The sequence below is a fragment of the Trifolium pratense genome, linkage group LG1 (genome assembly GCF_020283565.1).
Source record: "Trifolium pratense cultivar HEN17-A07 linkage group LG1, ARS_RC_1.1, whole genome shotgun sequence".
NCBI lineage: Eukaryota > Viridiplantae > Streptophyta > Magnoliopsida > Fabales > Fabaceae > Trifolium > Trifolium pratense.
Genome location: NC_060059.1, coordinates 33,848,097 through 33,876,071, shown reverse-complemented (window position 1 = coordinate 33,876,071; position 27,975 = coordinate 33,848,097). Strand labels below are relative to the sequence as shown.

The following is a 27,975-nucleotide window of genomic DNA, read 5'->3' as shown; positions in this document are numbered from 1 at the left end:
CAAAATAGGTCTCATTAACATAATGACTAGCTTATCAACAAAGAAAAGGATATACATGGAAAGAGAAAAGACTCTTCATTGATATTTGATGCTATAAATCAAAACAGACTTGCAACAATAGTAAATATAAATTACACTTGGATAAAACAAACTAATACAATGGAAGAGAAAATTCAAGGTAACGAAAGTTTTTACATTCATCACCAAATTTATTGGTGGAGGGACTACAAAGGAATAAACAAGAAACGCATGCACTATGAAACACTAGCGCAAACACAAACACCGGACACTAATACATCGGTAATAATTTAAGAAAATAAAAGTAACTAATGTAACTACATGTGTCAGTGTCGGACACACCATCTATCTGAAATGTCAATACTACATTGGACTTGCTTATATAACATCATGACAAAAAAATCAAAATCTACTCTTCACCAAGGAAGAAAACAGTTGGTTTCTTAGGGTCCATGATCTCAACAGTCCCTTCTATCATCTTAGCCACCTTTCCCATTGTTGGCCTTGATTCAGGCCTATCTTGCAAACACCACATTGCAGTCTTCACCATTCTATTAACCAATTGAAAATGTGCTTTACTATCATAAGCATGACAAATTTGACTATCAAGAATTTCTTCAACTCTCATTTCCTTAAACATCTTATCAAAAGCCCAACCAGGGAAATACCATTCATCGCTCCTCGCCACAGAGCCTTGAATCTCGAAGTTCCTCACTCCACTCACAAGCTCTAACAACACCATACCAAAACTATAAACATCAGCTTTTGAAGTTATTGGATCTGCTGTTATCCATTCCGGTGCCATATAACCAGGAGTTCCTCTCCTTCTTGACATAGTCACCATGTCTTCTTTTTTCCTTAGTTTCGCCAATCCAAAATCGGATATCTTAGGGCAACAATCATCACCTAAGAGAATGTTTTCTGGCTTTATATCACAATGCAAAACCCATTCTAAACACTCCTCATGTAGATATGCAATAGCCCTTGCCATACCAAGAGCTATTCTATACCTCATGTTCCAATCCAAAACAGGTTTCTCTAAGATACTTGGATTGGAACTAGTATCATGACTTATATCAGATTCAGATTCACCGCTACCCTTTTTAGATTTGACTCTGAAGAGATACTTATCCAACGATCCACCCGGGATGTATTCATAAACAAGTATCCTTTGACCTTTCTCGGCGCAGAAGCCCCATAATCGAACCAAGTTAAGATGATGCATCCTCGCAATGATGGTAACTTCCGCCCAAAATTCTGCATCACCACCAGTAACATTCTTTAAGCACTTCACCGCAACAACACGATGATCTGGCAACTCACCTTTGTAAACATCTCCAAATCCACCTTTCCCAATAAGATTCGAGAAATCATTAGTAGCAGCTTTGATCTCCGAGTAGGTAAACCTTTTCGGACCACCTGCAGGTAAAAGTTCAAGCCCCAACGTTGTAGCCATGTCCCTATATTTGATATACCTCTTAAGGAAAGACCAAAAGAACGCCACACCAGCAATAAGTTCAGCCGCAAAAAGCGTGCAAATAATCACAATATTTCTAGTGGTAGTGTTCGAATCCTTCGGCGGTAAAGGCAAACTTATCCTAACCGGACAAGTTGTTTGCATAACTTCTGTCATACCGATGAAATTAGAAGCTTCTGATTCCTTTTGATCAAGTTTCAAAAACAAAGCAAGTTCAGTCCCCGGCGACCAATAACCATATTGAAGCTGTTTTCCATGTAACAACACACAATAACCCGATCCATCGTACTTGAATCCAAATCCAAGACAGCTCGAATTTCTTCTACAACTTGATTCACAAATTGTATAGTTAAAAGCAAGGATTTGATTCATAGAACCACTACTTGTATAGTTTACATAATCAAGCCTAAGAAAATGAGTATTACTCGAAAGTGGAATTTTTCGCTTACAACCCTTTTCACTTCCACCTTCAACAGACTCAAATCCAGAAGGACAAATACAAAAAGTTGAATTATAAAAATCTTCTCTTGGCATACAAATTGAATTAGGTCCACATTTTCCTTTGACTTTACACATTTCCCAAATTCCTAACCAAACAACAACCCATGTATTTTTTTGTTCAGGATAAAAACTATAAATTCTTAAATTTCCATCATCATCAAGAACAAGTTTTCTAAACCTAGAATCACCATAATCAGAAGTAAGAAAAGAGTTAGCTAGCATAGTCATTTTTCCAACATCATCCATAAACAACAAAGGGCTTGGTGTACTATAGTATTTAGCAGATGAATTAACAGATGAATTATCATTCAAGATCAAATTTTGAGAATCAACAAACTTGAATTTTTGATTACTTGAAACAATTTCAATGTCACTAATGTTTTGGGTTGGTAAAATGGTATTAGTTGGATTTGAAAAACTAAACCAATTTCCAAAAACAAGGTATCCATTATCATGAAGAACAAGTTGGGTTGAATTGGAATTGTTAACAAATGAAACATTGTTGAGTAAAAGATCACCTTTTTGGGTTATGATGAGGGATGAAGATGAGTTGAGTTTTGTTGAGATGCTCCAAATAAGAGGGTTTGAAGATTGAGGGATTTTTGAGAACCAAATTGAGAAAGTGAAGAAATTTGGTGAATTTGGTATTGGGAAAAAACCAGCTTTGAAGTTGGAATTTGGAGAAATTAATGTTTTGTTTTGTGATGGAAGCCATGGTGAGTGTGAGATATTGAAGGAATTGAATGTTAGTTGGGAAATTGAAGGTTGAAGATTTGAGAGGTAAAACAAGAAGATGAAGAAATTGAGGATTGGGAGAGACATGGTTTTGTGTTGAAAGTTGAAAATGTTGTTGTGTTTGATTAAGGAAGGTGTCTTTTTAGATGAGAAGAAGATCAGTGGCTGGCGGCTATGTTTGAGTTGACTATAGAAAATTGACTACTAAGTTGGTTGTGTTTGTGTCATGATTTGTAGAATTTTGTATTACAAGTTGCAAGTTTAATAGTATTTTATTTTGTTGGAAAATATTTAGGGTGATGGGACTGGGATCTGGATCTACTGTTTTAGTAGTTTTTTTTGGTAAATTTAAAAAACTGTTTTAGTAGTTGCATATAGGTGTAGTTGCATATAGGTATTTATATAATATAGATTTAATAGTTTACTACAATATTTGATTTTGACTTTATTTTATAGATTTGAGTTGAGTCTAACTCTCGATTCTTAGAATTAAGAATTGGAGAAGGAAAAAAAAGGAAATGCGAACATTTGCCTTTATGGCACCATGAGGAGCACATTTTGCAGCAATCATCTTCAATGCTTTGTGCAAACACCTTAATAATTAGCTCCAACAAATCACCCGGATCAAATGCAAATAACTTGGGGAGAATTTTACAAACATAATGTGTGAGGATCTTCTTTTTCTCATGCGAAGCCCCTCAGAAAATAACCGGCTGACGATAGCTCTACTAAGCGAACAATCGTTAGCTACCTTCTTCGCGAGGTCAAAGATCCTCTAGGATCAAACACAAATAGTGTGAACAAATTTCCTTTATGGGAATCGTTTTTCCAAACTGAAGGAAAAAATAGAGAAAATCATCACTTGTCAAACATTTCTACAAACACTTAGCGGACATTTGCATAAACCACCAATCAGAAACAACTTGAAGAAACTTGTTAAATCATCATAGTATTAGTACTAAGTGAAATTAATCAACACGGAAGCAAAATTAATTATTCTCAGACATAAAATTAATCAACACACAGATGCAATCATGCTTAGAAAAAAAATAAAAATAAAAATAAAAACATTACAATCACCAGATCACCTAGTGCACACATTACAATCACCAAACCACCAAAGAGAAACCATCAACCCGACCCAAAAAGAAGCCCTAAGACTCTAACTCTCAATCTCGAATCAAAAGTGATTGGTCCGTCAACATACAAAAAGCGGCTTAGTGAGCCAAAAGTTAATGGGGCAACGGTAGAATGAAAACCTAAAAAGACTATATTTTATAAAATAAAAGGAAAAAAAGACTATATTTTATAAAATAAAATGGACTAAAATATATGACTATTTGTTTTTAGACAAAATTACACTGCAAGTCCTTTATCTTATTTTTTGGTAACATTTTGGTCCTTTATCTTTTTTTTATACCAATTTCGGCCTTTATTTTTTTTTGTAACACTTTGGTCCTTATCTTATTTATTTATAAAAAATAAAAGATCAAAGTGTTACAAATAAAAAAATATAAAGGACCAAACTGTTACAAAAAGGGACTAAAGTGTTACAGATAAAAAAAATAAAGCACTAAAATGTTATAAATAAAAGATAAAGGACCAAAATGTTACAGAAAAAAGATAAAAAACCAAAATGTTACAAAAAAATATAAGATAAATAACATGTAGTGTAATTTTACCTTGTTTTTAATATTTATCTACATTATTAGTATTAATCTATGGCGGCTTTAGCTGAGTTGGCATTTGAAAGATGACTCTCAACAGTATTTTTGGCCTTATTATAGAACCTTGTTGATTTCTCTATTATTGGATGTTTTTCTTTACTTTACATTTTTCTATTCTGATGTGAACATGTGATAGCTTTCTTCAGAACAGAGTATGAACCTTTAAAAATCTACTTTCACATTATTGGTTGACGGATTATCTCAAAATGGATTTGGTCTTTATGGAAAAAGAAAGCACTTTTTTCTGGTCAACATTTTTTTACCAGATTTGTTATAGCTTTGGCGTGTTATTTGGTCTTAAATTCTCTAACACGGGAGAGAGAAAAAAAAAAAACTAATATAAAATTTAGAGATTATTGATATAACGAATCATGGTTCGATCTCTCACAACCGTGATCGGGAGGAGGTTGAAACTACTTGATATCAGAACTGATCTCCAAACTAAATTAAAGTGGTAGTTATAACAAAAAAAAAATAGAAATTATTCGTGCTTGAGATTTTGGATGCCATGTACGAATTATCAAATACATGTAACCTTCGATATAATTAGTAATTATAAAAGTTAATGAATTATATAATTTTACATTTTGATTGAATTTAGAGTTTTATACTTTTGTTCTGGAATGGATCAAACTTTTAATCTTATGAGAAATCTAAATTTTTTTCGGTGATTCTCATTTTAACTTATCATCATTTCTAATTCTAATCGATAGAAAAATGTGGCACCCTATTTTTAGTTTTTCTTTTCACCAATTCTTCATTTTATTTATGTTTACATCCTGTCCTAAACTTTTTTCTAAATTAAATTTGTACGAACATTTACTCATTTTTGAAACACAAGCATAAAATTTTAGAGTTGAGATCCTCTTCATTTCTTAAAAAAATGAAAATTATAATTACTAAAGTTTTGGCGTATAAATATTCAAATAATGTTAATGTTTCTCGAAAGACGTGCATTTATATCATTGATTTATTTCAAAACTATAATAGTGAACAACATCATTTCTTTTAGGAAATGGAGAAGATCTCTACTCAAAACTTCATAAAAATTCATCAAAGTGCGAAAAATTAGAGAAATTAGCGATTAGTTAGCTATCATTTAGTATTTGAGCAAGGTTTCTATAAGAAAATCTCTTACACAAATTTCAATTTTTTCTCACAAAACTAACCCTCAATTAGTTTTAAATAATAAAGCTACTGTAGTATTTTGATGAGTGTGATTTGTTGTATAAAAAAATAAGTATTTTGATTAACGTATCCACAGAGACTCGTTGCAATATTAAACCCGTTTAACAATTAGTATAGAGAAAGAGTGTGTTTATTTGAATCTACACTCACATTACAAATAAATTCAGAAAGAAATATCAAGTAGGCAATATTGGGATTAGAATTCGTTATATATTCTTCTATCACAACATTTTTATTGATTAGATATTTTTCAAGATTTTAATTATGCTTTCACCTATCTCTCACATATGTTTCCGTGTCCAGAGCACGACAAGAGTTTCGTTTATACCTATTAACTCCTGATGTTTCAAGCAATTAATTAATCAATATAACGACGTTACAATCCAATTGTATTGTGACTATGAAATTAACATTATATATGTCTATCTATTAAGTTTCATAGATGAATTTATTCCATGTCTCTTAGATAAAAATACTATGTCTTGCTCTTTCGAAATTTTACATTGAAAAAGCGCATTAAACATACAAATAAATCTTCAACATAACGAAATAGAGATTATATATAATCGGTGAAATTAAAAGTTTACAAGAGAACAATAGTCAACTTAAACTTAATTCCAATAACAGATAATTATGCACCAACGCTTGAGACCTTTATCACCTTAGCAAGGCAATTGTCTTTGGGCTTGGATGATGGTAAGTAAGTAATAGGACATTCTGGGTTTACTCGCTCCAACCTATACAAAATAGATAAATAAATTAGTATTTTTTTTTTTGGGTACATAATTAGTATAAATTAATGGAGCTCAATTCTAAATTATTTCATTCAAAAAATAAATTTACTATTATAAAAGTATTGTACGTAATTCTTTTTGGTCAAGTAGTATATTGCCTAAAATTTTATTCCAATCTTAAAATGAATAAGTGAAAAAATTTGTGTTCGAATTTCGTGGCTTCTGCATATTGCAATTTTCCAAATTCAAGTGGTTGTATTGTAAGTTAATAAGTAATCAAAGTTGGAATTAATAAAAAAAATGTGAAAATAAGTGCTAACTTGTAATTGAGAAGAAAGTGATGTAGAAATATGGAAATTTGAATTTTTGTCAAGTCACTCCCAGGACAGTGCATACTTCCAGCTCCAAAAGGAAAAAAGGTCCCAACTTTGGCATTGTGATCCTGCACATATAATACACAAAAATATTATTAATACAATTATTATTTTGAATGTTCATAAAATATAGGTTACATATACATATATGTTAGCTACTATATTAAGTACATTATTTTAGTTTGATCTCTTCTTAAACAAATTTATCCTACACAACACTTACCATTTTCAAATTTAAATTTAAATCTTGATCATAGGTATATTATTAAAAAAAAAATACTAAAAATATATACAACAAAGCTTAATATTTAAAAAATAAATATGATGGACTAGTCCATAAATCCTATCTCAACTGACACAAATGTCAAAATTGATAGTGTCAGACGCCATGATTGGGGTTCGAACCACGATTACTCTACTTTGTGTGTGTGAGTTTTCAATGACTTTGTCATTTCGTCTATCAACAAAAAAAATAAAATATGATGGACTTTGAGGTGTTTGTCTTTCTAGTAAGGTTTAAATATCATTTCTGTCCTTGTATGTTCATGAATTTTTTGTTTTAGTCCCTGTATGTTTTTTTGTTGCAAATACATCCCTAAATGTGCAAATTTTGTTGGTTTTAGTCCTTCCTGACTGTGTTTGTAGCTAATTGGTAGCTAATTAGCTACCAACGCATTCATTTTTTAACAAGAAGGACTATGGATGACAAGAAAATCCAAATCCAATAGACCGACCTAGAGTCGGTTTTGGGCCAGGGCTACCAGGCCTCCAGCCCAGGGTCACAAAAAAAAATATTTTGGTAATAGGTAGTAATATTGGGGGTATAAGTAGCAACAATAATGACCCAGCAAAGCATAATTAGACCAACAAAAAAAAATCTCAAGGCAAGGCTGGCAGCACCGTCTTTCTATTTTGCGTCTTTCGCTTTCACCCTTCACCGACTTGATCAGCGTCTTTCTCATCCTCCCTTCACCGAATCACCGTGGAATTTTTTCGTCACCGCACCGTCCCGCGCTGCTGATACTCCGGTGACAACCGCAGCCACCGCTCTTTAACAAAGTGATATTCTCCTCTCTCTCAATCTCTCTCACTGAAACTAAAGGGGAAAATCTTAACCCTAAGCTAAAATGTATTATGATAATATTGATTACAATATAACTTTTTTTTTATTAGTCACAACAATGAATGATTATTTTTGATGTTATTGAAATTGTTTTCAATTTAGATATATAATGTTTTTATAAGGGGTCCATTTTTATTTTTTGCCCAGGACCTCTAATACTCGGAGACGGCCCTGGACCCACCCGAACTCAAACCCAAGTCAACGGGCGAAACCCGAGATGACTGAATTTGGGTTCGAGTGGCATCCAAGTATATGGGTGTGGGTTTGGGTAGTATGAAACTCACACCCGAAATCCGATCACCCACTCGTGTGTATATATATATATATATATATATATATATATATATATATATATATATATATATATATATATATATATATATATATATATATAAAATTAACTAACTATGCTAATATCTTGCTTTTCTCAGGTTCTGGAGGTTGTGTACTGGCCTTGTTTTTTCTCTGTGTTTTCTTGGATGCCACCTTGTGTTTATATATGGTGTTGTAATCTAGGTGTGGCTCTTTGTTTTTGTTGCTTCCAGTTTCGCCCAGTTGCTATAATTGCAGGATTTATCTTCTAGTCCTAAAGTATATCTTATGTTTAGGATCTATTATTAATAATATTTGCTGATTAAAAAAAATTTATCGGATTTGAGCGGGTAATTAATTATGCGTGTTCTTGTTGCGAGGTTTTGATTTGGGTGAAAAAACTCGAACCCAACGGGTGTGGATGTGGGATTTATTTTCCCACCCGAACAATATTTGAGTTTAGGTTTGGATTCGGGTGGTGATTTCGGGTGTGAGTTTGGGTAATATCAAACCCGCACATGTGAACACCCATTATCATCCCTAAGTGGGACTAAAACCAACAAAATCTGCACTTTCAAGAATGTATTTGCAACAAAAAAATGTACATGGACTAAAATCAAAAATTCGCTAATATATAGGAACGAAAATAATATTTAAACCTTCTAGTAACGATGAAAATAACTCACATTCCATCTGGATGGATTAAATTCATCTGGATTTGAATAATATGTAGGATCCATATGAACAGCTCTTGCCCAAGCGAGAACTTTCCATCCTTTTGGTATTATATAACCTGAAAAATAGAGTGGATAAACATTTTTTTTTGTACATTGATAAACATTTTTATTCTCCTTTAATGAGTAAAGATGTCAATAATAAATTGAAATATAAATGTTTGTAATAAATATAAACAAACCATTGATATTAACATCTCTAGTTGCCTCCCGAAAATTTGCAAAGTTCATAGAGACAAGTCGTAACACTTCGTTGATTATCTGTGTGTAAGACATCACAACTATATAATCAATGTCAATTTATAAGAATTATATTAGTTGAGTTGAGATACCTAACATTTTTTAAATTATTTAATTTTTTCACGAATTTGTACTAGTATGTATCGATTAGAAATTAAAATAATTTATATGCAAAGATGGACTCTAACCATTTTTAGTAAAAACTGAAAATTTATATTAATAAAAATATAGATAACAAATATACTAATAATAGTGAATTAATGGTCCATGTGGGACGTAAGAGTGTTGTGCACCTGACCTGTTTGGTTCGAGATAGATGGAAGGGAGATGAGGTGAGGGGGTAATATTGACAAAAAAATGTTTCTATTTATTAATTTTTTTTAAATAAAAAAACATTTTTTATTCTTAAAAAACAAAATTTTTAAATTGGTAAAGGGAATATTTGTTTTTGTTTTTAAATATATATTTTTTGTTAGGAATACAAAAAATATAGATAATAAAAATATAGATAATAAATAGGGAAAGTTCCCTAACCACTAGGCTACTCGATAAAAAAAATAAATATGAAAGATCCCCTTTGACCGAGTCCATATATGCGGTAGCTAATATGAATCATATTTAAATGTGAAACTTACTTTTTTTAAAAAAAAATTTGTTTTTAATAAAATATCCTCATTTTTTATAGTTATAAAAAAAAAATTAATAAAAATTATTTATTTTTTGACAAATTTTTAATAAAAGTTATAAGAATCCACCTTTTGAACCTTTTTTATATGTCTATATTAGACGGACCCTTGTTTATGAGAATGAATCCTCTCAATTTTTTTTTTTCTCAATTTTTCTCGATTAATTTTTACATCTCAATTATTAATCATCCATTTCTTTTAAATTTAAATATTGCTCTATATATAAGCCACTAGGTCTGGTCTAGTGGTGATGAGTTAGGGTAGTACGCTATAAGTCCCGAGTTCAATTCCAAGTTCATTATAAAATATATATATATATATATATATATATATATATATATATATATATATATATATATATATATATATATATATATATATATATATATATATATATATATATATTGTTCTATATTTATAATCCAATGATTTAAATATCCACATTATTTCCTCAATTTTTTAAAAATCCTTTCTCCTTGTTAATACGGAAGATTTATGAGAATAAAAAAAAATACACATATAGTATATAAATAAGGAATTTATATATATATATATTCATTAAAAAATTTAAATTGAGTATACAAGTCAGTGTATTGATCATCTCGAGTACTAAGTGATTCATGTGAATTCTCATTATACTTACATGAGAAAGATAAACCATTTGCTTAATCTCCTTAAGATTTGATTGTTTTTGTGTGGGCAGTCTTTTCTTTATAATTTCCTCCTGCTCTTCCTACAACAATATATACGTACATTCTCTATTGTTAATCAACATAGCATTAGTTTACTTTAACAACTAGAAGAGAACAAAACTAAATTAACAGAAAAAACAACTAAAGTGTGAAATATGTTTGTATGAAAAAAATAATTAATTTTTTTTTGTCTCTATTTCTTTCACTGACCTCAAATTTTGTAATTAATCAATAATTAATATAGAAAATTATGGTGCCGATGCATTTTATATTAAAAATCATACGGTTCCGTAAACTTAATTCAGTTGGTCGGCACATCGCACTATATGTGTATGAGTTGAAGTTCGAACCCCAAACATGCTACTTATTCATCTTAAGGTGAATTTTCTAGCCACTTGACAAAAAAAAATTAACAGCAAAAAAACTAAAGTGTGAAATATATATGTCATGTATTTCTCTTACTCAATTTTGTAATTAAAACTTTTTTTTTGTCTCTATTTCTTTAACTAACCTCTATTTTTCTAATTAATCAATAATATATAAAATTACGGTGCCGATGCATTTCATAATAATAGGGATGACAACGGGTGCCCATGGGTGCGGGTTTGACACTTACCAAACCCACACCCGAAATCATCACCCAAACCCAAACCCAAACCCAAAGGCTGTTCGGGTGGCAAAACAACACCCACGCCCACACCCATTGAGTTCGGGTTTTTTCCACCCAAACCCAAACCCGCAGCACATTTGAAAATAATTTTCAAATTTAAGAAATTAAATTCCAACATAGACTTTGAATTAAATTACAACTAAAATTAAGGTCTTCCAAGGAAATTCAAACATAGACTTTCAAGAAATTACAACATAGACTTTCAAGAAATTAAATTATAACTAAAATTTAAGGTCTTCCAAGGAAATTGAGGGAGATTATGGGGGTAATTAGGTAATTATAAAATATTTCGGGTGGGTGTATGGGTTTCGGGTGTGGGTTTGACTGATACCAAACCCACACACCCATATTATCGGGTGTCACCCGAACCCAAACCCAAACCCAGTCAAATCGGGTTTCGCCCGTTGACTTGGGTTTGGGTTCGGGTGGGTATCTCAGATTTAGGTTTTTTTGCCATCCCTACATAATAAAAACCATACAATGTTTTTTCATAAACTAAGAGTAGTTAAGTAACAAAAAAAAAAAAAAATATATTTGACATTAACTTAATTAATATTTTACCTTTGCTTTTTTCAAGACATGTGGATTTTTTGTAAGATATATAATTGACCACATCATAGCATTTGCTATGGTTTCATGACCAGCAAGTACAAATCCTATCATCATGTCAGCAATGTCCTCATCCTCTGGTTTCCAACCATCTTCTTCATCCCTCAACTCCAAAAAAATATCAAGTAAATCTTTTTTGTCACCATTTCTTTTCATCAACCTCCTTTCTTCTACAATAGGTTGTACTAATTTGGCCAACTTCTCACGTGCCTATTATACCATATATATAAATTAATATGCAAAATATGTAATTATCCCCAACATATAATTATCAACATGATGTCACATTAACAAAAATATATGCATAACTTAAAAAAACTTATAATTAATGATAAACTTAATTACATATTTGGTTATTTATGTTTATTTTAAATTTCTTAAGTTGTTTTTCCTTACGTTACTGGTGTCAACATAATTTCGTCATTTTCGTCAAATTTTAAGTTAATTTTCGCTTAAAATTTTCACCTAATACCCTCCTAAATTGTCCATGTATGAAACTTTGTTAGTTACATGGATGATTATTTAAACAGAAATTTGACTAAAATAACTAACTTGAGCAACTTAAAACTTAAACACAAAATGCTAAATTATTAAAACATAAAATAAACATAAACGATGGAACATAACATTAAGCCTTAACAATATATAATATAAAGGAAATAATTACCAGAAGTCCTTTATGAAAAGCAAAACCAGGAAAGTTAATGGGCATAGACCACAAAGCACTATAAATTTCAGTGAAAGAATTCCCTATTTTGGTAACTATGTGTTGATTGTAAGAGCCAATGAAAATTTCAATGATGATATCAAAGGAAATATTTTTCATCTCTTTGAGAAAATCAACCGGGTGACTCATACTAGAAAGTTCCTCCAAAGAATTAATCACTATGTCCTCCATGCGAGTTAGGTACATTTCTAATGTATTGTGACCCATAAGAACTGAGGTTATTAGACGTTTAAACCGCTTTTGGTTTTCTCTAGAAGAACTCCAATAGGATTTAGTACATTTAATCAATTTAAGAGTGGATTTTGGATAACCGGTTTTAAAATTCTCATCATTTGTTAGCACTCGCCTACACATATCAGCATCACTAATGATGATGCTTGGACTCCCAAATAAGTGTGACTTGTAGATACCGGTTCGTCCATATCTGAAATATAAGATATATAGTTAGTGAGATTTGATGAGAATTTATAGTTAACATATGCAAAGAGTTATTATGGTTAGTGAGATTTCCGAAATGTGGTCAATCATATACTCCAGTCAATCCTGTTGGGTCAGAAGGGGGTAGCCAGAAGGATTATTCATACTGGGCTTAAGAACAATTCTATAAGTGAGTTGGACACTACGTTTTATCTCAAAACCTTAGGGTACCTTAAGGTATTAGGTTTATGGATCCTCTCACTTATCAAGTGTTCAACCTCTACTTTTCTAAACAATATATATGAAACTTAACTTACACTTGTCACAATAAATCCGACAGTCCAGCTAGATCTATAGCAACTGTATAGAAATTGTAAACGTGCGTGTGTGTTTTGTGCACGTGAGTGTGTCTGTGTTTGAAGAACTATTGCAAGGGGAGAAAAAGAAGAGACCTGGAAATAAGGTTGTTGATGAATGAATCAGGACGACCAGATTTGAAATCTCTAACAAAGGCTATCATATTGCCAATAAGAGGCCATCCCAAATGACCAGGAGGAAGAGGGTATTGTTTCTTTCTTAGTTTCATATTATAATACCATTCATTCAATCTCCACACAAAAATGTTCACATAAAAATAGCATGCTAACAAAGTAGCAAATGTCCAAACACAATATTGTATGTGTATGTCCATATGTGAATAGTTGAATGTATCTAGTTCATTTGCTCATTATATATAGCCTTGGAAGAGAGACGTTGTGAATTATTGAATTTTTTTTTTTATAAGTTAAAGAGAATAGCGGGTGTCAAAGAAACTTTAGGAATACCAAATAAAGCATATCTAAAGATCTTCATCGTCTATCATAGTCTCATAATAATATATAGTAATAAAAAAGAAAAAAATATAAGATAAATAATTACTGGGGGCACATAAAATTTGACCCAGTAAAGTGCAGATCAACTCTAACGGAGTAACGGGAGATATAAATAATCAGCCTAATCGAATCTAACAAATTGAATTTTTTATCATATTGTACAAAAAATAAAGGCTTAAATATGAAAACGGTCCTGCAATTACGGCTTGTTTTGATTTAAGCCCCTGTAAAAAAAAGTTTGATTTTAGTCCCTGCAAAATATCAAAAATTTTAAAAAGGTCCTTGAGGTGAATTTTTGGCTGACATGTCAAGTAGTTGATGATTTGGCAGATGTTTACTAGGATTTTTGATGACGTGGAATTAAACATGTCATTTTTATTTAAAAATAAAAAATAGAAAATACCATGTGAGATTTAAAAATTTTTTTAAAAAAATACATTGAAAAATAGAAATAGAAAGTTAATATTCTTAAAAAAAAGTTTATATATTAGATTTAAAAATAGAAGAAAGAAAAAACACAGTTTCCGTTTATCTTTTTCAAACCGCAAAGGCGTTAATTTTATTTTGACGGTAAGGGGTTAAATATTGAAATTGAAAAGTTAGGGTAAGAAAGAGTTTATGTTCATCTTCTTCAAATCGCAGAGTTCTTCTTCGTGAGTTATTCTACTGTTTGTTTTTGTTCATCTTCCTCAATTTCGTTTTCGGAATTTCATTTTCTACCGTTGGCTTTGTACATCACCATGGGTATTTGACACCCACACGCAGGAAGCTTTTCTGCAACAAAAACTGAAGAAGACGAACTACCTTTGCTACTCGACATCTTCTTTCTTCTTTGCGTGATTTGTCCTTCAATCACAACTTTGATTCAGGAAACCCTAATTTTTGTCCCTTCTTCTTTGCATGATTTCTTTCTTCTATTTTGTTAATTTATTTATTTATTTTTTAAAAAAATATAATATATTAACTTTCTATTTCTATTTTTAAATTCACCTCAAGGACCTTTTTAAAAGTTTTTATATTTTGCAGGGACTAAAATCAATTTTTTTTTTTTTTTTGCATGGGCTAAAATCAAAACAAACCGTAATTGCAGGACTATTTTCATATTTAAGCCAAAAATAAATAAAGAATATTTTTTTTAACATTATACCTATGTCCTTAAATATATAGGATATTCTTACAAAATTTTCTTGCCCGTGTATATATATTTTTGATGCATTCTTGTCCATATATTTAATGAATTTAATTTATATACATCGTCTATATAATTATTTTACACATACATTTAATAATATATTGACATTTCATATAATGTGTTTTAAAATACATGACGTATCATATTCATTAAATGATATGACAATACATTATTGGACGCATGTGTAAAATAATTTTACATCGATAATGTACAACAATTAAACTCATATTTAATTAGTTATTTTTTTATCAAAATATTCTTAATTTTAAATATTATACATATACACACACTTAAGGGCACATGTTACATTTCAAAAATAATAATTTTGTTTTTGTGACATGCAATAAAATATAAGTGGTTGAATTGCAAATCGTCTATGAATTAAATGTTTGAAATATAAAATAGGTGAACTCATTTACTTAATTTCTTAAAGTTTTTGGTAAAGATATAGCTTACGCCTCTCTCTTCCTCTCCCTCTTGCTCTCTCAATCTTGGAGCATTGTCTTGTTGCTCGAGACACGAGCCTAGTTAATGTTGGATAAATAAGAGATGTGGCTCATATACATAAAATTTTAAAGTTTTTTTGTGGAATAAATATGTCTCTCTTTTATGGTTCTAGAGCAATACTCCCTCCGTAACACTTTATAAGTAAAAATCCACTTCTTAGGTTTATTGTATATTTAATGAATCCGATCTATATTATAGACCAAATTAAAATATACAATGAACTTAAAAAGTTCATTTTCACTTAAAAAATGTTACGAATGGAGTAACTCGTTACTCGTGGTGCTCTCCACACTCTCAACCAAAAAAACTACGACAAGAAGACAAATTATAAATCTCTCTTAAATGATATATTAAAGAAATCATGGATTGATAACAAATTTCATATTATGGGTAGTGTGTATAAATTTTATGGTTAAATAAGTTTTTGCAAGAGATATTTTTATGATAAACTAAATATGACCGCAAAAAAAATTCAAAATTTTAAATAATATGCATAAATTAATTTAAAAGTACGTATTAAAAGTCGTGGCTGGAAATATTTGAGAGATCAAAATTTGCGAAAAATTTTCATTTGGACTAAAAATAAAATTTATAACGTTTATAATTAAAAACATATTATTTAACCCTAAATCTTAAAAGACTTAATTAGTATTTTGGTCCCTTATTTTTTTTTTGGGTTTTACATTGATCTTTTAATGATTAAACGTTTTACTTTGATCCCTTAAAGATCTTTTCGTTTGTCACATTGGTCTCTTCTAATGTGAAACCAAAAAATTATTTAAAAGACCAAAATTATAATCAAGCCATTTTAAAATGATTGCATTTATTGAATATTGTTGTTCCCTTAAAAAATATTTATATTTTCTTTTGCAAAAGTAAATTAAAAAATTATTCATCTATACAAATTTATTTATGTAGTGGAGTATGGATGGAAACAGATCCTCTCATGTGCTGCAGGCTGTCTAATTTAATCTCCACCTTTGATTTTTTTTTATTTGAGTGAACAGTAAAAATAAAAAAGGATTGGATGGCCTGGATTTAACTTGACATAAATTTAATGGCAGAGGATCTGCTCTCGGGTATGGATATCGTAAAAAATTATGTACTCATACTTTTCTACATTTCTTTGGTACAATAAAATAGAAAATTTAATATACTCCCTCTGTCCCAAAATATAAGCAAAATTGAATCGAAAAAACTAGATGTATTTAATTAAAGATCGGTACTAAATACATTTATTTTGTTGACCAACTTTTGTTTATATTTTGGAACGGAGGGATTAGTTAGTGTGTGGGGAGTGTTTTGGTTGTTGAGAAAGTGTATCTTCAATCAAAGAGAATTATGCAGGGGTGGTTTTGTTGGTGAATTGGTGAGCATGGATGGGTGAGGCAATATTGGTTGGCATTTACTTGATTGTTATAGTTAGGTAGTGGTTGAAAAGATGAATTGATGGCATTGTATTTTGTGGTCATGTGATGTGATACAACTTATATTATTTTAATATTTTAAATAATTTATAAAGGAAAATAAAAAATTATTCTGTAATTTAATGGGTTTTTTTTTTCCAATTCTTTAACCTCCAATTTGTGCCGTCCCAAATATACCATTTATGTTTGGGTGTGTTTATATGCTAAAGACTCGTATTTGATGAAAAAACATGTTTAACTAGTATTTTTAAGACAATTGTTAACATGACCATTTTATATTAATAAAATATTGTTTTACCATTTAGTTGGTAGTGGGAAGAACATCAAAGTTTGAAATTAATTCGAAAGTTTAATAATTAGATTATTTGACAAAAAAAAATATCATTTTAACTTTCTAGAAAAAAAAATGAGATGATTGATCTTATTGTTAAGTCATTAAGGAGATTCAAATAAGTTGAACACTACATTTTATTTTAGTATGAGTCTCTATTATGGATTGTTCATACTTCACAATATTTACTACTCCCTCCTATCCTTTTTATAAGGAACATTTTAGAAAAGAAATTGGTAATTTTTATAAGAAACTTTGATAAATTTTCAAATGTTTTAAATGTTTAATTTCACTTATGCCTTTATTTATTATGAAAGAGAATACAAAAATAAGTAAATTAGTTGAATTAAGAGCAATTAAATAAGGATATACATGGAAAAAATTTAGATTTATAAGAGTATTAAATGAAATAACAATGTGTTTTCTTGGTTTGTGTAATTTTTTCAAAGTGTTTCTAACAAAAAGGACCGAAAGGAGTACTACTTTTTTAAGCCTTTGGTGGGAGTGAAACTTTATGGATCTTGCTAACTAATTCATTAATAGGTGTATTATAATTAAGGAATTAAAAAAGAAATAAAATTAAGAATATGTATTGAATAAACTACTCCCTCCGTCCCTAATTATAAACACATTTTTAAAGAAAAAATTTGTCCCTAAATATAAGTTCTTTTTCAATTCCCTAAACACATTTATTATTACTTTTCCAAACATAACTATTTTGTTTTGAAATACGTAAAGTTAACTACAAATATATTTTTTCACAAAGGACAATATAGTAATTATAATATCCAAAAAGTACATATTTATTACACTATCAATTTTTCTTAATAAGCGTAAAAAATTGCAAAGAGAATTTATATTAAGGGACGGAGGGAGTAACATTTAAATTTTAAAGATGTTTGATTATAATTAGTAAAAAAAATAAAAATGTTTGATTATAAATTTTATACTCTTAACCGGTGGTCCGAGTGATTCGTGCATTATCTAACATTTGCTAATTTTTTTTTTTTTTTTTGAGAAAACATTTGCCAAACTTTATTTACGAGGATACTCATTCATTTGTAGTTTTCCTAACTGTTCATGATGTTCTTATGGGAGTTTTTAATGTGTGGCTTGAAATCCAGCTACTTTTGTACTAAAAGAGACAATAGTACACAGATCGTTAATTGGTTCACTGCTGATTGACGCTAATTTGGTAGGGAGGACCGCGGTTCGATCCCCCGCAACTGCGATCGGAAGGAGACTGGAACCACTTGATGTCAAAACTGACCTCCGAACCAGTTCAACTGGTGGTGAAAAACCAAAAGAGACAATAGTACTGGACTTCTCAGTGGTCACAATCACAACCCATGATCTCAAAAAGAAAATATGAAATTCAGTGATTGGGTAAATTGGAAAATAGCCAAGTCATCGGATTTGGTTTAGTGATGAGGGGTTTAAGTAGTACGTTATAAGTCTTGGTTCGACTCCCAACTCATTGTAAACGAAAAAAAATAAATAGCCAAGAGGTTTGGGTATAAGCAAATCCAGATTAAGCAGACCCATAATAATACACCTTTTTTTTGTTGATAAATATACACCTTGATTGATAACAAAATATATGTACAAAAATCATTCATCAAACAGGGAAATTGTTGTAACCAAGTTGGTCTAGAAACAACTGATTTTAATGATAACAAAAATGGTGGAATTTAACATAAAGGTGAAGGGTAGTGTTGTAATGGGGTAGCCATCCCAAATAGAAGAATGAGTTAAATATGTATTTGTGTAATTATCATTAAACTCTTAAAAAATGTGAATGATTTTTCATAGGTATGTTTAAAATATCATATAAAGTTTATTTATTAAAATAATTGAAGGAAACAAAACTGGAAGAAAACAAAACAATATAATTCGTAATGGGTGTATTGGTCCATAATGAAAATGACCATTAAATTAAAAAAGTTCAATGATCTTGGGATGTACAACAATGCCAGATTCCATATAATCTTCTCTTATCTTCTCTTCTCTTATCCTTCCAGATTCCAACCTGCAACAACAATGCCCTCTTTGTGAAAGCAAGGCATGGCATACAAAGCAAAACATCACCCTCTTCCACAACCACACATATTTTCTTCATCACTATTTAATGATTTTATATATATATATATATATATATATATATATATATATATATAGGGAGTGATCAAATTACACCGGTGTAACATTTGAGTAATGTTACACCGCTCAATAACGCTTTAACGAATACAAATTTTACAAAATCCACCGTTGGATGAAAAACTTATATCGTATAGATCATTCATGTTGAATTGTATAAAAATTTAAAATCGTTTGATGTATTTTTGAGATAGATCAAGATTAACGGTATTCAATAAAAACGCATAAATCATTAATCTTCATCGATCTCAATAACATATCAAACGATTTTGGATTTTTGTAAAATTTAACATAGACGATCTATAAGATATAAACTTTCAATCAAACGGTGAATTTTATAAAATTTGTATTCGTTAAAACGTTATTGAGCGGTGTAACATTACTCAAATGTTACACCGGTGTAATTTGATCCTTCCCCATATGTATATATATAAGAACATTAAATGTTTTTTTCCTGTGTTTTAAAAAAATAAAAGAACATTAATTTGCTTCCACTTTCTTGTTCAATTAATTAGGGCAAACCAATATTAAAACTAGTTTACTAGAAACTGGTTAAGCTTGTTGAGCTAAGATAGGAGGTTCAAAGTTTAAGTATCTGACAAAGGAGAAAAAACTAACATAACATTGTAATATTAACAACTAACATTGCTTATAAAAAAAAAAACAACTAGCCACAACAATATATGTATAAAAAATCACACGCATACTGCATTGTCAAAACTTATTTTATAATTTCATATAATCAAATTAACATCAGTATATATATATATATATATATATATATATATATATATATATATATATATATATATATATATATATATATATATATATATATATATATATATATATATATATAGGGAGTGTATCCGGTGAGAACTGATAAATATTATGAGAAATGAGAACTATTGATAATAACCATTAGATTTAACTAACGTATCAGATTAAAATTATCTCACTCACATAAAACCTCACGTGATCATACTTGTGTAGATTGAAAAATCTTCTTAGATAATATTTCCTAATTTATTCCTATAATATTTCCTAATTTATTCCTATAATTTTTTCAAATGATTTTAGATTTTTATACAATTCAACATGGATGATCTATGCGATATAAGCTTTCAATCCAACGGTGAATTTTGTAAAATTTGTATTCGTTAAAGCGTTATTGAGCGGTGTAACATTACTCAAATGTTACACCGGTATAATTTGATCCCTCCCCATATATATATATAAATAAGCCTCAAAGTGATTAAGCATAACAAGCATAAATAGTCACCCAATACATATAGTTTGTAATTAACACAAATAAATCATGTTTTAACAATAAAAATTAAGTAAGATGAAATAGATAGAACATGGTTGGAATATATAGCTTTTAAAAGTTTATTCACAATTCCTTGTAAATCGAGTCCACCAAACTCCTGGTGAGTCTCTCAAATAGATTCTCCATAATCCTCTGATGCTATGATGTGTTATCGAAGTTGCGCTATTTAATTTCTTAGGCTTTTATCAAACAAAATCATGGTGCTCGGTATGAGAATTAGGTCACAAATATAGAATTAAATCCTTAAGATCGTTGAAAATTAGACCTAATCACAATAATAAACCACATATTTATATAAGTAATCAAATAAAGAATGACATAAAAAATAAGAATAGATATCATAGAAACTTATCTTTATCGACTTCGTCAACAGTAACGTAAGCAACCATGAACTTTCAAATCAACCATGAATGACCTGCAAAATAGTGAACCATGAAACAAACCTGAGGCGTGCTGATCGCACTGTCCTTAAGGATTTATCCGCCTCATTAGTGCAAATCCCCCAAGATTCAACAAGTCCTTCCGGAATATGAATCATATCGAGGTGAGGTAACCGAACTAGCAAGAAATAATAGATATCAGTGATGTTTTCAAGTAAGATAACAACTCAATTTATGAGGAAGACACAAATATATAAATCTCATGAAAACAATTGAAGGAGCAATCTCTTTTGAAAACTCATAATCCTCTATCTTTTCTACCCACGTACATACCTATATGTATTTTCATATACTTTTATCTCTTTGCAATTAAAATGGTTTTAAAGCTATTAACTAGAAATAAAGTGCTATAACATAATAACAGAAAACAACATATTTATTGACCAAGTAAAATCACATTTAACAAGTTATTAATAATAATTTTAATTATCTTAAAACAATATATTAAATTAATATTAAATAACTTTAAAATAAATTATAATATATAAAATATACAACAATTCATATTACTTTAATTATTTTCTATTTAATTTTTTTAGCTTTATGTTAGTGTGCCTAAGAAATAATTATTTGTGGTTGCGCCAATATAAGTATTTATCTGGTTGAAGGGGCTATTTGATTAACGTTGCACTTTTAGGCTGGAATGCAAACTACAAACGAAGCCGATGAACTCGGTTTTTATTGGGATACGTAAATTCAAATGCAACATTGAAGCAATTTGTTGAAAAATATGACAATGCATTGAGAGATAAAATTGAAAAGGAAAACATGGCAGATTTTCATTTTGGTTCATTTAATACAACAATTGTTGTGTGAGTCATTTTGGTTTTGAGTCTCAATTCCAAAATTCTTATACTGATGCAAAAATTCGAAGAAGTTCAAGTAAAGATTGCCTCTCTGATGTATTGCCATGCTTTCTTTGAGAAAGTGGAGGGGTCATTATTTTCTATTACAGAAAGTAAGCAAGTTAATTAGTATTTGATAAAATGAAAGAAAAAAACTCCTTTTGGTAATAATAGGCTATAAGCTAGCTGATACTTTATAGCTGAAAAACTAGTAGAATAAAATTAAAGTGTTTGGTAAATTTAACTGTTGTAAATACAAATTGACATAAAAGTGTATGGTTAGTGGTGTTATTATATTTAAAAAATAAAGAAATAATAAATGAAAATAATAAGGGTAAAAATGAGATAATTTTTTTTTTAAAAAAAACTATAAGCTATAAGTTCATACGCTACTTGAAATCACATTTCAAAAAACACTACTCCCTCCGTCCCAAATTGAGTGACATAGTTGACTATATTACACTATTCACACATATTGTTTTGACCATATTTTTCTACTAATAAATAAAAATAAATATTAGCATATAAGATGTTGTTGGATTCGTCTCGATAAATATTTTCAAAATATCAAATTTTTAAAATTTTTACTATAATATAATTAAAAATATTAATCGTCAAAGTTATGCATCAACATGCATGAAATAGTCAATTATGTCACTCAATTTGGGACGGAGGGAGTATAAGCTAATTAGATAAACTTGTTTAAATTATTGTCATAAATATAAATTTAATTATAAATTAAGAATGTTTTTATGTCATTTTACATCTATCAGCTAGTTGAACACTAATTTTACCAAACACATTAATTAGCTTATCAGTCATCAGCTATAAGCTACTCCCTCCGGTTCTATATATAAGAGAAAATTCACTTTTTAGATTCATTAAGAATCTAATGTATTTTATCCACAATATCGTCTAGATAGATTAGATTCTTAATGAATCTAAAAAGTAAACTTTCTTTTATATATATAACCGGAGAGAGTATAAACTAGCTTATCAATCAACTGCTATTTTTGCCAAACAGAGCCTTAGTTGTTACCAAACATGCAATTTTTATCAAAAAAAAAACTTACTATAAGATAGTTATATTTTGTCATGGTGGAGGAAGGATATAAAGTTAAAACATACAGTACACTTATTAAATTAAATGTGGTTTTGATAATTTAGTTGAAAATCTTGGAATTTAGCGTGTTAAAGTTAATTTTGTGTGAAGTTGTGTCTACGAGGATTAATACGGAAGATGAATTGTTGAAAATGATGAATTGGATTGAATTGAATACTAGAAAATTGAGTTAACTCCAAGAGAATTAAAGAAACATTTCTTATTAATCCCGTAATGAAGAGAGGACAAAGAATGAGAATATTGAAAGAAAAAAACTACTGTAATGAAGAGAGGACAAAAAAAATACTGTAATGAGGAACGGAAACCACACTTGGAAAGATGATATGTGTCCAAATTTAACTGTAATAGTTAAAAATTTGACGGAAGGGATCAATTTGAAACCTGCAGAAAAGATAAGGGACCAACTTGAAACCTAAAATAATGATAAGGACCAAAAATGCAATTAAACCTAAAAAATATAATATGAAAATGTAGACAACAAATATCATTCATCACACTTTCGCAACAAGCTTACTATAGTAAAAAAAATGGTAGAAAAATAGTATTATAATTTATTTGATGGGGGTAACTACATCCTATATTTTTCTATATCAATAAAACTAAACAAAATATTAATCATGTCTAAATATTTTGAAAATAATGAGAACAATAAAAGTTTTACTATTTGTTCTGCATTGTGTTCTTGCATCCCAGAATCAATGATTCTCAAATACTAAAAAATTGAAAAACCTCTATAGCTAAAGAGAAATAAAAAAAAAAAAGGGCTAGTTCAAAGGATAGGAAGAAGCGGGGGAAAAAAATAATGTATATCAAACTTCATCGCGCCTCTGCAGATGTAAAAGGATAGGAAGACCGAGCTGGTATACTTGATTGTGTATTTTCAATATTAGCACTCATCGATGAAGAAGCATCGAGTGTGTTGCTCATTCCTTCAAGGTTCTTCCACTTACTTAGTACTTGAGGCAAACTCATTTCCAAGTCAATCCCATATATGTCATCGTCATCAAGTTCAGCCGGCTTCCAAATCTCGACAAGAGGTGCTAACACATTTACTATCTGTCCCATTTCGGGACGCTGATGCGGCTCTCTTGCACAACAGTGGCTTGCCAACCCTGCAATATCCCTGAAACTCTCCAAGCCTTCCTCATTGATGTCCATTGCTGGATCAATGACCTTTCCGAACGAGTCTTTGTTCAGTAGAATCCTGCGGAACCATGTAACAAGGTGCATATTTTCCTCTGGTTGGCTGTTGTCAATTGCTCTCCTTCCGGTTATAATCTCCATAAGAATCACGCCGTAGCTGTATACATCGACCTTTGTGGTGACACGTCCGGTGACTGCGACATATCATACCATTTTAACTAGTTAGGGAATTGAACAAATATATGACAAATAACTACCAATATGCTAGAATTTATATAACATTCAATAACAAAATATGTAGATACGTACAAGCAGGCATCACATGAACAAAATGAATCATTGTTTACTTATTTTTATGAGAACTAAAACCTATATATCAATTGGAGAAGTATATGAAAATTGGTTATATATGATAAGATTATGTTCAATTAAAACTTTAATTCAAGAAAGTGATTTAACATTGTATTAAAATTGAATGTTATTGATATTTTTATGCAATGCATAAATTTGTTTGTGTTACTTTACAATCATAAAAATCACTTTGTTCATATTTTTTTTCATATATCACACTCAGTCACCCACTAATCAAATTTCAGTTGTTTTCCGCTTCTAATAATTTTCGCTAGTTTAAACAAACACTTTGTTTCTGCATAACTATGTTCACTGTCTCAAGTTCAGCAGACACTAACCTAGGAACCTAAGTAATTAACATATGCAAAAAAACACAGTTGTATGCAAGAAAATTTTCCAAAATATAATTAACAAATAACTACCTGCATACTCTGGTGCTAGATATCCAAAAGTTCCGGCCAGTCTAGTCTCGAATGAGGCTTGTCCTTCAGGAGCAAGTCGAACCAATCCAAAGTCGGATACTTTAGCGCGCATATCATCACCAAGCAAGATGTTTGACGGTTTCAGATCCCTGTGGATAAAACTATGCTGAGCCAAACCATGAAGGTATTCAACACCTCTAGCAACGTCCAAGGCAATGGAGAGCCTTGTTTTCCAGTCAAGCGGTTTTGACCCGTCATCTTTTCGGTCAAACAGATGTTCACTAAGAGTCCCCTGAGGCATGTATTCATAGACAAGAAGTTTCTCATTGTCTTCCAAGCAATAGCCGAGAAGTCCGACCAAATGCCTGTGTCGAACCTTAGTAAGAACCGCAATTTCAGATTTGAACTCATTCAGCCCTTTGTCACCAACCATTTCAGATTGCATCCTTTTAACTGCGATCTTCGTTCCATCGGCCAATTCTCCTTTGTATACAGTGCCAAAACCTCCCTTCCCCAATATGTTCTTTTCGCTAAAATTATCCGTAACTTCTCTCAAAACTTGAATTGAAATGACCATATTACCAGCTTCCACATTTTGAACACTACTCGATGGACTAAATCCACTGGTTCCTCCTGCAATGCCGGCACCAGCAATTCCAGATGCTGCAACACTTATCTTCACAGCATTTCCATCTCCAGAATGATGAGGATGTACTACTATTGCATTTGGAGTTTGAACTTTTCCATCGCGCTTATTATGTCTTCTACGACAAATAACAAATACCGAAACCCCTACAACCAGTAAGCCAATAATCCCCATAACAACACCAATAATAGCTCCAACACCATTTTTCTTCTTATCTTCCCCTCCAGAACTAGAGTCGGGCGACCCGTGAGGTTTATCCTTTCCGATATCAGGATTCCCATTGGTGTTAACAACCACACCTGCACGAAACGAAGGTATCTGACCATATAACTTATTATTGGAAACATCTAGCTCTTTCAGAGCCGGCATACTAGCAAGTTCCTTAGGTATGGTACCGGTGAGATTATTTTTAGCAAGAAGCAACCTCGTCACAGAAGTAAGACTTGCAAAACTAGGAGATATACTACCAGAAAAACCCTTGTTTTGAAAGTTGATAGTGGTGATGTTACCGTTAGAACAAGTAATGTATGGGGACCAAGAACCATCACAAGGGTCATTACTTTTCCAACTTTGAGCAAGTATGAGAGGATAACCCAAAGGTTCAACAACAGAAAGCAAAACATTAACAAGTGGACTACATGGTTCACCAACATTCTTAGTGCAAAAGTTATTCCCATAACCCATGTCAACCTCAACACCATCACTAAACTTAGGACGTGACCCTTGAAGATTATTGTTTGACAGTCCCACATTTTTCAAACTCTGAAGGGAAGTTAAAGAGGCTGGAACAACACCAGTTAACTGATTATCCCTAAAACTAACACTAACTAATTGATCAAGATTTGATAAATCAGGTATAGGACCAGTAAAATTATTACTTTGAACCCAAATTTGTTGCAATGAAGTCATATTTTGTAAAACAGAAAGTGTACCATTGAGTTTATTAATACTATTTTGACCATTGACCCAAAGGGTCTGTATAGAACTACCAGATAAACTATTAGGCAAATTACCATCAAGAGAATTGTAAGCTAGCAATAAATCAGTCAAACTTGGAAAAGTTACTGTTCCAAAGAATTCAGGAATTTGACCAACAAAACTAGCATTATTAGCAGAAAACTTCTTAAGGGCTAAACAATTCTTAAGACTAGAAGGAATTTGCCATTGAGGAAAAGGGTTATAACCAATTCCTACCTCTATCAAATTAGTCAGGTTATTGAAGAAATCATTTGGCATGGAAGTGAATGTGTTGTTGTCAATATACAAATTCTGAAGGGAATTTGGCATGTAAGGGACAACTCCAGATAAATCATTTCCAGTGCAACGAAAATCAGTTAACTCAGTGAGTTGCACCAATTCTTTTGGTAAAGAACCTTCAACATTGTGATTCTGTGGAATTTCAATTGAAGTCACCCTACGTCCACTACACTGAACTTTTTCCCAATTGCAAAAATCATCGTCTGACCAATTAAGATTACTTTTTGATATTGCAGTTTTCAGCTTTTGCATCACAGCACCATCATCTTGTGATTGTGACCATGCACAAACAAACATAACAGAAAACAACACAAGGACATGAACAACGTATGAAACTCCAAAACCCATCTAGGATTTTGTTCAAATTTAGGTTTTTTTTTTTGTTGTTGATGAGAATGGGTTTGTTAAGAGTTTAAAAAACAGAGGAAGATGGTTTTTTTTTTTGTTACAAGAGGAAGATGGTGGTGTAATATAGAAAAAAAGAGAATATTTTGCAAGAATGAGAAGAAAAAAAAAAAGGGTTAATAACGCGGCACAGTTGTATAGTTGGTTGTGATAAGGATTGTGCTGAAAAAGAGAATGTATTTTAGGGAGAATAATATTGTGAAAGAGAAACAAGATAATTGCATTTATGGCAATGAATGAATTGGAATTTGACACGCCGGAGAAAAAGGAAGAACAATATAGAAAACAAGAAGAAACTGATGATAGTAGTAGTAGTAGTACAAGGTATTACGTAGTAGTACTGTCCTGTAGTAGCGTTCTTTGTTTGTTTTTAAGATTCTTTTCCATTTCCAATATAAATAAATAAATAAATTATTATTATATCTTTTTACTATTATTTTTTTTAGTTAAATCTAAAAATACTATAGGTAAATATTATCATCAACTACTGTAATTATATTTAACTATATTATTTCTTCCGTCTCTCCGTGAGCGTTAACATGTAAAATGCAGGGACTGATGTT

The 27,975-nt window shown here is 30.6% G+C and overlaps 3 protein-coding genes across 3 annotated transcripts; all 3 read right to left on the bottom strand.

Annotated features, from left to right (window-relative positions):
• Positions 1 to 172: 172 nt before the first annotated feature.
• On the bottom strand, positions 173 to 2,958 carry LOC123909046 (G-type lectin S-receptor-like serine/threonine-protein kinase At1g34300). The gene has a single exon (XM_045959829.1). It carries the CDS (start codon positions 2,816 to 2,818, stop codon positions 428 to 430), a length of 2,391 nt encoding a protein of 796 aa, XP_045815785.1. The 5' UTR covers positions 2,819 to 2,958; the 3' UTR covers positions 173 to 427.
• Positions 2,959 to 6,063: 3,105 nt separating this feature from the next.
• LOC123902345 (beta-amyrin 11-oxidase-like) lies at positions 6,064 to 13,745 on the bottom strand. The gene is made up of 8 exons (XM_045952039.1): positions 13,417 to 13,745; positions 12,488 to 12,971; positions 11,773 to 12,030; positions 10,493 to 10,582; positions 9,106 to 9,184; positions 8,876 to 8,982; positions 6,701 to 6,822; positions 6,064 to 6,383 (listed from the first exon to the last, which is right to left on the bottom strand). The coding sequence occupies exons 1-8, from the start codon at positions 13,653 to 13,655 to the stop codon at positions 6,278 to 6,280; spliced, it is 1,485 nt and encodes a 494-aa protein (XP_045807995.1). The 5' UTR covers positions 13,656 to 13,745; the 3' UTR covers positions 6,064 to 6,277.
• Positions 13,746 to 23,625: 9,880 nt separating this feature from the next.
• LOC123902949 (receptor protein kinase TMK1-like) lies at positions 23,626 to 27,733 on the bottom strand. Its single transcript, XM_045952791.1, has 2 exons — positions 25,105 to 27,733; positions 23,626 to 24,525 (listed from the first exon to the last, which is right to left on the bottom strand). The coding sequence occupies exons 1-2, from the start codon at positions 27,353 to 27,355 to the stop codon at positions 24,005 to 24,007; spliced, it is 2,772 nt and encodes a 923-aa protein (XP_045808747.1). The 5' UTR covers positions 27,356 to 27,733; the 3' UTR covers positions 23,626 to 24,004.
• Positions 27,734 to 27,975: the final 242 nt, after the last annotated feature.

Coding starts and splice junctions, on each gene's coding strand:
- LOC123902345 (XM_045952039.1), bottom strand. CDS start 13,655: ATGGACATACACATACAATATTGTGTTTGGACATTTGCTACTTTGTTA. Junction 8,983..9,105: donor TAGAGATGTTAATATCAATG/GTTTGTTTATAT, acceptor TCTATTTTTCAG/GTTATATAATACCAAAAGGA. Junction 6,823..8,875: donor TTAATCCATCCAGATGGAAT/GTGAGTTATTTT, acceptor TTATATGTGCAG/GATCACAATGCCAAAGTTGG.
- LOC123909046 (XM_045959829.1), bottom strand. CDS start 2,818: ATGTCTCTCCCAATCCTCAATTTCTTCATCTTCTTGTTTTACCTCTCA.
- LOC123902949 (XM_045952791.1), bottom strand. CDS start 27,355: ATGGGTTTTGGAGTTTCATACGTTGTTCATGTCCTTGTGTTGTTTTCT. Junction 24,526..25,104: donor TCTAGCACCAGAGTATGCAG/GTAGTTATTTGT, acceptor GATATGTCGCAG/TCACCGGACGTGTCACCACA.